Genomic DNA, 13,249 nt, shown 5'->3' with positions numbered 1-13,249 from the left:
AATGGGCTATATCTCAGAACTCAGAGCTAACTGAGAGTTTTATATGTCGTATTCATTCTTTGCATGCTGAAATCAATTAGAAGTAACTATTTTCACATCGGAAACATTTTCATTGTTGTGCAATGTTATCAATATCCAACCAGTAAGTGGTACAGTGGTAGATGGAATCACAAAATGAAGTGATCTGCAAAGATTGCTGCCGGCAAGGCACTGACATGATCACTAGTATACTGCGGCTAACTGGGGAAAGAATGATCAAACACTTACACTCACTGACCAAAGAGTTTATACCTCAGTGAGGGTCTTTTTCAAGGTAACAGAGTGTAAGGCACAAACGATTTACATATCCGTGGACTGCCCGCGGTATCTATGCCCGGTCCAACATAGGCCCAAAAAATGTGAGATCATTTCTGCCATGCCACCAACTGAAGCAAGAGGTAGTAACAAGATGGAATTCCACCCTTTATATGCTTCAGCTAATGAAGGAACAGCAACAAGCCATCCAAACCTGCACAACAAGCCATTACATAGGAAGAGGAGGGGAATGTACCTTAGTCCAGCACAGTGTAGAATACTTTCTATGTTATGCAAGGTGCTCAAAACCATTAGAATAAACTCTGAAGTGTGTTTAGACACTGCCAGCTTGACTCAGTTGATTCCTTTAATTAAACTACTTCAATAGCATCTCGAGCAATTAAAGGAGGAGATGAAACAAAACTATTCAGCGAAGTAAGGTGGACTTGTAGATCAAGTTCTTTATTCACTTCACCAGAATCAAAGGATTGTCAACATCTTGCAATTGGATCACTTAATTTTGGCAACCATCCTGGTCATACGCTATGTCTTTCTCTCCAAATGACACAGATCTTAAGAGATGCAAAGAGCTCCTTGTAAGCAAGTTGTCTGGTCAAGTGGCACATGACACAACAATGTTTCCATCTTCAGTTTCTCCTGCAACTGCTGCTGCCAGGAAACAAACTGAGCTTTCCCACTGATGATGAGGATGAGTGAACTAAGCTCACCAGAGTGACAATACATTTTGGCACATGGAAAGGTCTAAAAGAATTGCCCATAATTAGTGACACCTCTACCGTGACTCAATCTGATATGGTAACCATCCACAGAATGGTGGAGGATTATTTTAATGATAGTGTACAATTAAGCATGTCATACAGTCCTTTTCACTACTGGGAGGAAAAAAAGGCAATCTGGAGAGCCTTGTACAAAGTTGCTTTGGTGTACGTAAACTGCCCACCCTCTAGTATGTACGCGGAAAGAGTTTTCAGCACAGCCATGAACTTTGTGAGCGATCAACGTAGGAGGCTACTTCCTCAAAATGTGGAAAAGATGATGTTCATAAAAATTGTCTTCAAATTCCATGAGGAAGACCTTTCCTGACATTTACGTAAAAGTACATATACTTCTGTAATGGTGGAAGTCAACGGGGATGAGTTAATATTGTGCGATGATGATGTTAACACTGATGAGTGTGAGGATGATAAAGATGTAATCTTGCCACTCTAGAAATCATTAACAATACTGTTAGATGCCTTAAGCCCATTTGGTAGCTTGTTTTGTGGGTGCCAACCAATCCAACCACTTTATTCACAAAAGTGGCAGTCCATGTCGCTAAAGTGATTGGTTTGTTAAACTGTGCATGTCCTTTTTAATATACAACATAAGGATGAGTGGGAGGGCCCAAGGACAATCTTCCACCCTTTCCTTTCCATTATGTGCTGTTTGGGGCATTGGTGATTGATGTCCTATATTTTTTTAAACTGCTGGGCATTTGTGCAGCTGCTCTATTGCTTAGTTTAGCTAGCCAGCTTGCTGCAGCCTTTGGCCAATATCGGTGAAAACAATAGATGTAAGGTGGTCAAAATTGACTGGAAATGACTGGAAATTAATGTTATTGAGGTTGATATTACTGTAGGAACAAAAACAGGCCCAAATTATGTGATTTTATCAGTTTTATAATTTTTTTAAAATAACTCAGATCCAAAACTAAAACCTCTCATATCTCTAATATACAGAGATGTGCCCTCACTCATCTTTGCTTCAGTTGCGTCAAACAGCGCCTCATGGCTGTTTTTTAGCACAAAAAGATTCCCGACACTAGCAAAGCTGCATGGAACCTGATGACTCACTCATGACAGGCATATTGCGCTGCATGGTGTATTACGGCTACATGAGCAGGGACACATCTGTATATATGTATATGTATATATATAATATATATATATATATATACAGATAATCAAAAGGTGCAGATCCTAGTACAATTTCAAGATAGGATGATAACAGGACAAAGGTGTGAGATAACAGGGATATGCAGCTAAATGTAAGAGGATCCAAGTATTGGAAATGTGCGAGTATATTCTTATGTTCACACATTTTTAGAAATCACCCTATGTAATAAGGTGCGAGAACATACAATTTTGCAGGTTTCTCCCACTCCAGCAACTCATAATACCGAAACTCACATCCAGTTGTTTTCCCATGTAAAACATAAAGCTCGGCCAATGTAATAAAGTGCAAGTTTTTAACTTGCATAATATTACTTACATAAAACTAAAAAAAAATAGACCTGGTTCATGCTAGCGAGTATAGGGCCTTATTCAGCAAAGATCGCTAATGCAAAAGCGAAAGCAGTCAACTGATTGTTGCCTACTGCGCATGTGTATGCATCGCAGTGTGCGTGTGCGAACAGTGAACTGCGATAGCACTGCAATTAAGCTGAGCACGGAAAGCCATCGCAGAGTGAGTGACAGACAGTGAGTATTTGGGGGTGGTGACGGGTGGAGGTGGTTGGAGAAACGCAGGCCTCTCCGTTTGAATGCCTTTCCATAGGAGTGTATAAATTAGCCACTACAATGGCATATGTAGCTTGAGTACTCACTGCGTGCCGAGAAGTTAGCAATTTATAAGTACAGTCAGACCTGCTATAATTGTGCAATGTACTTTGATGTTACCGATGTTTTGGCTGGATTGCAAGGTATTACGGATGTGAACTAAGGGAAATGGGTGTCTTTATGCTGCCTGCGCAACAGCTTTGCGAATGCAAACATTAGCATACTTTCGCAGCCGCCCAGTATGCGGAATCACAGCCATGATCGCATTAATGATCCTTGCTGAATCAGGCCCATAGCTTTAGCAGGTGCGAGTTACACAGAGTCATGCACAGATCAGTGAGATCCATGTATGCTTCTATGTTAAAAAAAGCTTCTAAAATGTTAAAAATAGGGAAAAAAATTATGTGGGAACCGCTAGGTTACTAAAGTGCATTCCCACCATTGAAGTCAAAGATGGGAACTGCTCATTGACTGAGAGAGGCAGAGGCTAACCTCTCTCACCCAATGCATGTTCAGTCAATGCATTTCTATGTGAAATGCCATGGCTGAACCGGCATTCGTGAAGGATGGTACTCTGTGCTTGGGTCCATGTTTTTTCAATTATTTATTTTCAGAAGACCGTGGCTACATGGAAAAAAGAGAACATAATACAAGGGGTAGGTGAGTATGTTTTTTTTCACATGTCCCCATCGGGATTCTACTGGACAAGGGGACTGACTGGCTGTATGGACAAGGGAAGTATGTAGTGCGAGTGAGTGAATAAGTGAGTGTATGTGTAATAAAATAATAAAACCTTTGGTGTGTGTCCTGTCTTTTATTAAAATGTATTTTTCAGGTGAACTAGAGGTAACAGCTGGACCATAATGCCCCGCATGCTGTTACTTGTGGTTCTTCAAGTACCTGCATGTGGGGGATTCTTGCTGAGACCTCTAGTTCTCCTGTAAAGGATAATATTATTTATTCTATTTTGTACACAATCAATCTGGCACCCACTGTACAGGGCTGCCACGGATAGCCCCAGGCTACTGTATAAGCCCAAGCCTGGGGTGCCCTGGAGAGGAGGAATCCCTTTATTGGGTGGGTCCCCCCTCCTCATTGATCCTCAGCCTGGACTGAGCAGCGTGGGTTGCTAATGCTTTGGCCTGTGAAGTGGGTCCCACTGCTGTGGCATTACACCCCCACTAGAAAGACTCTGGGGTTGGTGCCATTACAGGGGACCACTCCTCATTTTGTCCCCCCAATTTCCACAAACAGTACTGGCTCACTGAGCCTTACGCTACTGAAAATATGGTGGAACTCACTTACAGGAATGACTAAAAAAAGCCTGGTGCTGGTTGTGCTTTAAGGGGGGGAGGGTCCCATAATTTTTTTATTTTACTTTAACATTTCACCAGCTTTTTGCAGACAGGAGCCTTCACGAATCTCAATGATCTGTAAAGGATTCTGTGTAACTTGCAGCTTATAATGAAAAACACTTTACAAGGTGCGAGATAACACACACTTGCCTGCTAGTCAAACTCGCACCCTATTACATTTGCAAGTTTAGGGACAAACTCGCACCTTCAAAATGTGTGAGAAAGCATTAGTTTGTACTCGCAAAAATTCTCAGACCCTACTACATCCCACCGAAGTGTCTACATAGGGTATGAATTCGGAGAGGTACCATATGCCAATATTCACACTGTTGAGATTTTTTTTGCTACTGTGCACATGCACACTAAAGTTTGAGATTGCATTTGCACTGTCAATAGGGTCTGAACAGACGACTGCAATCCAGGGGCTTTCCTGGGTGGAGTCAGGGGTTGGCCAAAAGTGTTCACAAAAAGAGGCTGGTCAGTGGGCGTGTTATGGGAGTTCCTGGGGTGTGTTTGTGCTCGCAGCTGTGTCCTAATTACAGAACCACAGTCTCAGAGGATAGCTTCAGTGAAATAATTGATCCAGAATCTGTGCAGCCCAGGACCTACTTGAGTAGTCGATGTGCATCTGATGTTGCATCAATGGTGGTGTGTTCTCAACCCCCGGAGGATCTGCACACCAGAGCTGTAACTAGACTTTTTGGTGCCCTGTGACAGAGAGAGCATTGGTGCCCCCCTCCATTTTTTAAATAGGTATATAAGAGAGTGCACCTGAAACAGGACAATGACCTCATGTGGAAGGGCCAGGGAAGAGATAGGGGAGGCCAGGAGATGCTGGGGATAAAAGAAGAGGAAGCTACAAGTGAGAATGATGGTAAACAGAAAAATTGACATACCCAAACAGCGCCCCCTGACCTGCGGTGCCCTGTGAACAGGTCACACTACCCTAGTTACGGCCCTGCTGCACACAATACAGATTCTGTAGGGAAGGTGGGTGAGCAACCTATTTCATGCGTGGAGTCTGTTAACAGGTATTAGCATATTTTCACAAATACATTTTACTTGTGTGAATGCAGATGAGTGCAATAGCATCCAACACTGAATCAGGCCCTTCGTTGTTTAGTGATCCATATGGCAAGTTCCGTTAGTGCTATGTGATAATATCATACAGATCTTCCGGGATATCTTGGTTAATGTGTGGAAGCACTTGAAGGTAATTTACAGTGCAAAATGATTACTGAGAGAGTATGTTTTACTGGTAAAGCTGTAGGTATATTATACTGGTTGAGTTGTATTGTTTTTAAAATTGTATTACAGGGTGTGCGCTGTGTCCTGATAACTGGGTGAGGTACATAGACAACTGTTATTACTACTCACATGCTACACGTAGGACATGGAGTGAGAGCCAGGAGCAGTGTGAGATGATGGGAGGACACCTACTAGTCATAGAGGGCATGGGGCAGCAGGTACAGACTGTACTTTTATTTTTTATTTTTTAAACTGTTTTAGCTCATATTATTTTTAGTTACATTTCAGTGCAATAGTGAACATTTGTAATAATACTCATGGCTGACTCTTTGTTACAGGGATTTATACACAGAATCGTCACACAACACACAGACGACATGTTTTGGATCGGGCTTTACCCTGAAGGAGATGGATGGAGATGGGTGAATGACCAGCGCTATAACACCAGCCTGTAAGTGGCCCTGATGTTGTACATAATCTTGTTATAATGTTGACCTTTTGTCCAGTTCACGTAGCAGAACTAGAGATGATCGGTTCAGTTTTGGGCCGGATCTTCCCACAAAGTTTGGTTCTCAGAACATGGCAAAACATCATATTTCATTGATATCTGTGCCAAAACCATTCGTTCATCTCTAATCAGAACATCTATGAGTGTAAAGCCAGTATGTTATTGTCTTATAGTTACTGATTGCAGTATCTGGTCCAAATGTTGACATTCAGAGGGTCAACATTCAGAATGTCAATACCGGAATGTCAAAAGTCGACAGAATTACATCATGGACTTTAAGGGGGGTATTCAATTAGTTTCGCCTCTGCTAAAAAGTTTTTTCTGTTATACTTTCCGCCAACATCGCGTGTTTTACATGTGAAAACTTTTCGTGCGTGCCCCCACTTATTACCTTATTCAATTCCAAACCAGGCGAAAACGGCACCCAGCGAATGTGAAACAGGCAGAAAGTGCTGTCAGAAGTGTGGAAACCAATCTGAGCAATATAGATGTATACAAATAGCCCTAATAAAGCTATTTACGGTACTTCAGTTGTGCAAATTGGCTGCTATTAGCGTCTTCGCAAAAGAGGTGAAGAACGGTATTTAGCATTATTTTTTTTGTGAAAATAAGTAGTCCTTCCAAATTTGGGGTACATAAAAATGAGTACAAGTATGTTTTGAAGTCTCTAAAGTGAAGTTTTAAAAACCTTGAAAAATGCACCTGTTGCATGCTCCTGCAATCCTAAAAATACCAGTGCCATACTTGCAGACTCCAAAGAAGGCTACTTCGCTACTTTATATGCTTGTACCCCCACTTTGCATTTTTTCACCCCCAAAATAAAAGTACTTTTTTGGGGTGTTCTTAAGTTTTTTTTCATGATTTTTTCAACAGTTATCCTTTTGGGGGCTCTCACAAGGGTTCTGAGTGGTTTCCCCACGCTTTCACCTTATGAGTTTGCACTTCTTTTCTCCTGCTATTCAGAGGCAAATCTTTTTCGCCTAATACAGTACATTGACTTTCCGCCTAGGCGAAAAGCGGCTGGAATTTATTATTTATTTATTTACAGTTTCTTATATAGCTCAGCATATTCTGTTGCGCTTTACATTTGTAAACATTAATAGAACAAAACTGGGTAATAACAGACAGATATATAGGTAGGAAGGACCTGCTCACAAGCTTACAATCTATAGGGAAATAGGCATTGATACACAAGGATAGGTATTGAAGAAGGTGAAAAGTTTTCTCCATGCGAAAAGCCAAGAACTTTTCGCAGATCTCGGCTTTTCGTCTCTAATTGAATACGGGCCATAGTCAGCAACCAACATGACAGCATTCAATAAGGTTGACATTGGTATAATGTTGACTTGTTCATAATGTTGACATTGAACGTTTTTGCTGATTTTTAGGGTTAGGGTTAGAGGTTAGATTTAGGGGCATATTCAATTAGCCACGAAAAGCCGTTTTCGCTGAAAACTTTTCACCAGTGACGTCATTTCGCCAGGCAAAAACGTATTCCCGTATTCAATTTTGGAGACTTTTCGCCATTGTGGAAAGTCTCCCCATGGAATCAGCGGAAAAGGTTTGCCTATTAAAACATGCAACAAAAAGTGCAAAAATGGTGTTTAGGGGTGCAAACTTGCGGGAACCCCCCTGCAGCCTTGGGACAGCCCCCCAAAAGGTAAACTGTCAAAAAAAGTTTTAAAAAAACTTAAGAACACCCCAAAAAATGAATTTGAGAAAGTACAAAGTTGGGGGACAACCTTAAAAACTGGCGAAATCGACTCCAGGGGGGTCCCCAAGTTTACCCCAGGTGTTTTTAAAATTGCAGGTGCTTGCAGAAGGTGTATTTTTTACGTTTTTTAAAACTTCACTTTAGCAACTTTGAAATATGCTAGCACCCATTTTCTTGTACCCAAAATTTGCTGGGACTTCTTATTTTCACCAAAAAAACTGCTAACAGCTATTCTTCACCACTTGTTCAAAGATGCTAATTAGTAGCTATTGAGAGCATTTAAGTACCCCAAATACCTTCATTAGGGCTATTCGGAGTTATCTATAGTGATTCCCAATGTTAGTGCATCTTTTGGGGGGTGTCAGGCTTATTTCCCCAAATCTGACAGCACTTTCGCTTTGAGTTTCACTGGGTCCTGTTTTTGCATCCTTTGGAATTGAATAGGGCGAAAAGCGGGGACGCACGCGATACTTTTCCGCTGGTAAAACCAGCAATGATGGCAAAAACCTCACCATGCTAAAAGTTCTGTACTTTTCACGGCTGATTGAATATGCCCCTTAGGCTAAAATAAGCATAAAAATTATACAATCTCTTGACTTTCTGATGTCGACATGTTAAATGTCTACATGAATATATAGACATTTTAACCATGCCAAACTCTTTGAATGTTGACATATTGATTGACAACCTAAAATCCAATGTCAACATTCTAACTGTCAACATTGAGAACCGGTTGACATTGTGGTGTCGACATTCTGAATATCGACTAGTCATACCATACCCACTGATTGCTGAATCCTCCAAATCATTGTAATGTGATATCAACTTTCATCTTATATCTTCTACACAGGATCCAGCTGAAGGTGATGTCAGGACACTGTGCATTGGTGAATAACGGTTATTATTATGCTAGGAACTGTACTCATACTTATAAATGTATATGTCAAAGGAAAGCTGTGAAGATCTGACACTGTTAGTATCTATTTGTAAATCATTGAACTGTAGATAAATATATGACAGTTGATGTTTATTGCTATAAAATTAAAAAGAAAAACATAATTACTGCATATTATACACATCTAAGTGTAAAAGCCTGCTCTCTACAATAAACTGTACATCCCCCACTTATGAAATATCAGATTAATGAGAATTCTGGGTGATATTGCCACTTACTTTATTTTAGTGCTTGATACTAGAGATGTGCATTTCGGTTCTACTCGGTTCTTTTCTCCACATTAGTGCAATTTCAGATTTATTGTATTGGCTATGCAAAACACGTGAGAGCCGAATAGTTAATAAGATGCCATTTTTCAGATCCGAACATAGCCGGGTAGAACTGAACAGCTCATCCCTAGTTGAAACATCCCTACTAGGTATTTTGTCCATAAAGTTACATGGCTTAATTCTTACATACAGTTGAATATAAATCATCAGTGTTTTGTTGTTAAATTTAGTCAAAATTCAACTCATTTTACATTGTCGTACTTGTTGTTATATACAAGTCTGCTTTTACTGACCCAACTTTTTCTAAAATCTTTGATTAATCTGCCAGATCTTAAGAGTTCTAAGAATTTCGGTCATTCAATTTCAGTCATTCAGTTTATTCATTTCAGTATTACTTACAGTCATGGACACCAAGTTTTCAGCAAGTTATGTAAACAGGTTTCTGGGAATATAATACTATCGGTCCTAAATTAAAATTTGCAGATGATTTATTAATTAGATGGTTTTTAACCTGATTAAAAATATATGTAATATTTTTCATAGAATAATAATTCAAAAGATTTCATTTTTATACCTTCATATATTATTTATTTACTGTATATTCTTTAAGGCTTACAAACTGCATGATACAGAAGATACATTTTTATACTAAGATATCATTAGATAATTATAAAGACATTAATTCAATTATATTTTCATCCAACTGTTGTCTTAACAGTTGGATAGCTAATATACTAGCAGAGTCAGTGGCAAACGCAGGATTTTGAAAGGGGGGTTTTCAAATAATTGGTTAAAGAACCAATGACAAACCAGAATGAACCTGTACACACAGCCCCCTTCCCTAAAACACTAAGGGTCTCATTCAGACCCGCTCGCAAGTGCCTTAGCACTCGCAAGCAGCTCGATGTTGGCCTCTGCGCATGCGCAGCAGCCACACTGCAAGCCCCAGAGCGAGAGAGAAATTCTCTCATTCCGGAGCTCACTAAAAAAGGGGCGGCTGTCGATGGTGATTGACAGCTTGCTCCATTTTGTAGGAGTGGTGGGGGGGTGGATTCACAAACGGAGGTGTTCCCATGTAAATGCCTGCCATTTGTGGGCTGCCCCACTGTCATCACCAGTGATGTCAGTGGGAGAGCTTCCAGCTCTGTTAGAGCCGGAAGCTCTCTGGGGCTTGTGGTAGAGGAGACCCTACCGCAAGGGTCACCTCGCAAGCCCCGATGGTCACGATGGTCTCGACCATCGCAACCATCATCCTGGCCACTCGCTAAAGCTGTGGGTGGTAACCCACAGCCTAGCGAGCGGCCAGGAGGCTGGCTCCAAAATGGATGTGGCCACCCTCATTCAGAGCAAGTGCTCGCATTTTGTGAGCGGCTCTGAATGAGGTCAGATTCCAACTGTAATTGTGCCCCTTATGCAATGCCCACTGTAATGGTGCCCCTTATGCAGTGCCCCAAGTAGTAATTATGCACCCTACAGTAATGCCCCTCGTAACAAAGCCCCCTTGTAATAATGCCCCTAAAAGTTATGCCCCCAGTAGTAATGCCCCCTGCAGTGCCCCCAGTAGTAATGCCCTTACAGTGCCCCTACAAGTAATGCTCCCTGCAGTGCCCCAGTAGAAATGCCCCTTGAAGTGCCCCCAGTAGTAAAGGCACCTGTAGTGCCCCCAGTTGTAGTGCTCCTAATAGAGCCCCCAGTAATAAGGACCCTGTAGTGCCCCCATATGATGCTCTCAGTAGTAAGGCCGCTGTAGTGGCCCCATAAGAGGCCACCAGTAGTAAGCACTCCCCGCGCACACATACACACAAAAAATCCCAATACTTACCTTAAACCCCGCTCCAGTGCCTGCTGCTGTCCGTCCCCGGCGCCCACTCCTCAGAACTATGGGAGTGATGTCATGACATCACTCCCATAGTGCACTGCGGGACCTGGAAGCCAGAGCTCAGGAGTATTGCTGGCGCTAGGGGGAGAAAGGAGAGAAGGAGCCGGGTGCCTGCTGGTAACACACTCTCGGGTGCCTGGCAAATGGAGGGTGCGATCTCTGGGCCTCAGAAACCCCCCCCCTGCGTGCACAGGTGAGAGTGATTCCATTGTATTAGAGAGAATTCTTAAAACTGACTAAATATGATTAGGAAGTGTTTTTATACACTAAGCTTAAATATAAAACTTTGAACTATTTATTTAACCACAATTTTTAATAAAAATAAATATCTAGAAATAGGTGTCTTATTATTAAGGAGTAATCCAACAACTCAGAAGAAGACAATACAAGCAAATAGAAATGAGCGCTTCAATATTGGATTAATATATATACTTATGATTGGTATTGTCCGTAATTCTTCTTAATTCTTATCTCTTTCTCTGATGTTCTCAAATAGATTTTTTCTCCATATATGAAAACAAGAAATAATAGAGAGCAGGAAAAGCTAATAGTGTAGTATTTCTGTGATCTTAAAAGTCCTTATATAAAGTCACAAAAATTATCCCTTCCACATATAGAGAATGGGGTTTAGTGTTGATCTATTGATAGCAGGTCACCCACAAGTGCAAATTCAGCATAGGACACTCACAATAAAGCTTATATCCACTGGTGTCTACTATACATATAAAGGTTTCTTTATACTTCTTTCCTTTGTGTACCCATTTATGGTAATCAATAGCGTTATCACACCACGTATAAATCCAAACAATCAAACGTGCTTACACATATGCTTACACGTATACTGTAGTGGGTCCTCATATAACGCTTTCTTTTGTGAAGTAGATACTTTCCAATCCAAAAAATGATAATGGCAACTTCTTATAAAAAGTGTTGTTTTATTAGTATATCCAAAATAAAATCTTCTTAGTATTTTTTATCCACATATATGGGCAACGTGCACATTCCTGATGTTAATACCACTAGGGAAGTAAACACATAAAAAAAAAAATATATATATATATATAAAACAAAATAAACCCGGGTATTCTTACCCAAGTGATGAGGTAATGGCTGAATGCTCCAATGGTGGATAGATAAGATAGCACCACACCAACGCGTTTCGACTAGCAAGTCTTTTTCAAGGCAGTGATATTTATCCTAAGTTAGATCCCGCCCCTCTCTCTTGGGAAGATTTGATTAAAAATCCTAGTTCTAACATCAAAAGCTTTAGATTTAGAAATTTTAAATAAAAAAGAAGCTATATTTATTATACCTACTAATCCCTCCATTCCAGTATTTTACATCCTGATGAAAATACATAAAGACATAAAAAATCCACCGGGTCGTCCAATTGTGGCAGGCACGGAATCAATAACAGCAAACTTATCAGAATATGTAGATTTTCATCTGCAACCAGAAGTGATAAAAATTAAATCCTACTTAAAGGATACTATCAATGTGATCAGCAACCTTAAAGATATAAATTGGGAAGAAGGGGATTTCCTAGTTATGGCAGATGTTGGGTCCCTATATTCCATAATTGAACATGAAATAGGTTTGGAAGCTGTTAAATATTATTTAGAACAAGGAGGGATGGAAGAAAATAAAATAAAGTTCCTAGAGGAGGCAATTCATTTTATATTAAAGAATAACTTTTTTTGGTATAAAGATAGATTTTACCAACAAATCAAAGGAACAGCAATGGGCACGAGATTTGCTCCAGCATATGCCAACATGTTCATGGGTCTGTGGGAGGAAAGACACATTTGGAATAACAACATCTATCTGAAATACATAAAAAAATGGATGTGCTACATAGACGATGTATTATTTATTTGGCATGGAAATGAGTTGGAATTACATCAATTTTGAGAAATCATGAATATGAGCACATATAATATTATCCTCACCTATGAAATTAGTCAGATGGAGGTCCATTTTCTAGACTTAAGTATATATATCAGTAAAGATCAAATAGAAACTAAAAATTATATTAAACCCACTGATAATAATAATTATATACCGGTTTCCAGCAATCACCATCCAGTATGGTTAAAAAGTGTCCCAAAAAGCCAAATCCAAAGAATAAGACGGAACTGCTCCAAATTGGAAGTCTTTGAAAAACAGGCGAAGGATATGAAAGTTAATTTCTTAGAAAAGGGATATGATATCAATATTATTGATAAGAAAATTGAAGAAATGAAGGATGTAAACAGAAAAGACCTTCTAGTATATAAGGAGAAGAAAAATGTAGATACTAAACAAAAAATTCCGTTCATTACTAAATTTAGTGGACAATTTAGGGAAATTGAAAAAGTTTTTAATAAATATTGGCATATCCTCACAAAGGATCCTGTTTTAAAGACAATAATTCCTGACAAACCAAGTTTCGTCTATAGGCGTGCGGACAATTTAAAGAATCGTTTGGTG

The 13,249-nt window shown here is 40.0% G+C and overlaps 1 protein-coding gene across 1 annotated transcript in view; it reads left to right on the top strand.

The window, feature by feature from the left end:
- LOC148514822 (uncharacterized) overlaps positions 1–8,645 on the top strand; it is a 60,047-nt gene extending 51,402 nt beyond the window's left edge. The window contains exons 7-9 of the mRNA XM_088480954.1: positions 5,525–5,673; positions 5,794–5,906; positions 8,528–8,645. Of these exons, the coding sequence (XP_088337080.1) occupies positions 5,525–5,673; positions 5,794–5,906; positions 8,528–8,645 (380 nt within the window). The remainder of the gene's footprint in view (positions 1–5,524; positions 5,674–5,793; positions 5,907–8,527) is intronic.
- Positions 8,646–13,249: the final 4,604 nt, after the last annotated feature.

The sequence above is a fragment of the Taudactylus pleione genome, unplaced genomic scaffold (assembly GCF_031769625.1).
Source record: "Taudactylus pleione unplaced genomic scaffold, aTauple2 ptg000258l, whole genome shotgun sequence".
NCBI classification, from domain to species: Eukaryota; Metazoa; Chordata; class Amphibia; order Anura; family Myobatrachidae; genus Taudactylus; species Taudactylus pleione.
The sequence above is the reverse complement of the archived record's forward strand: the minus strand, read 5'-3'. Positions and strand labels throughout refer to the sequence as shown.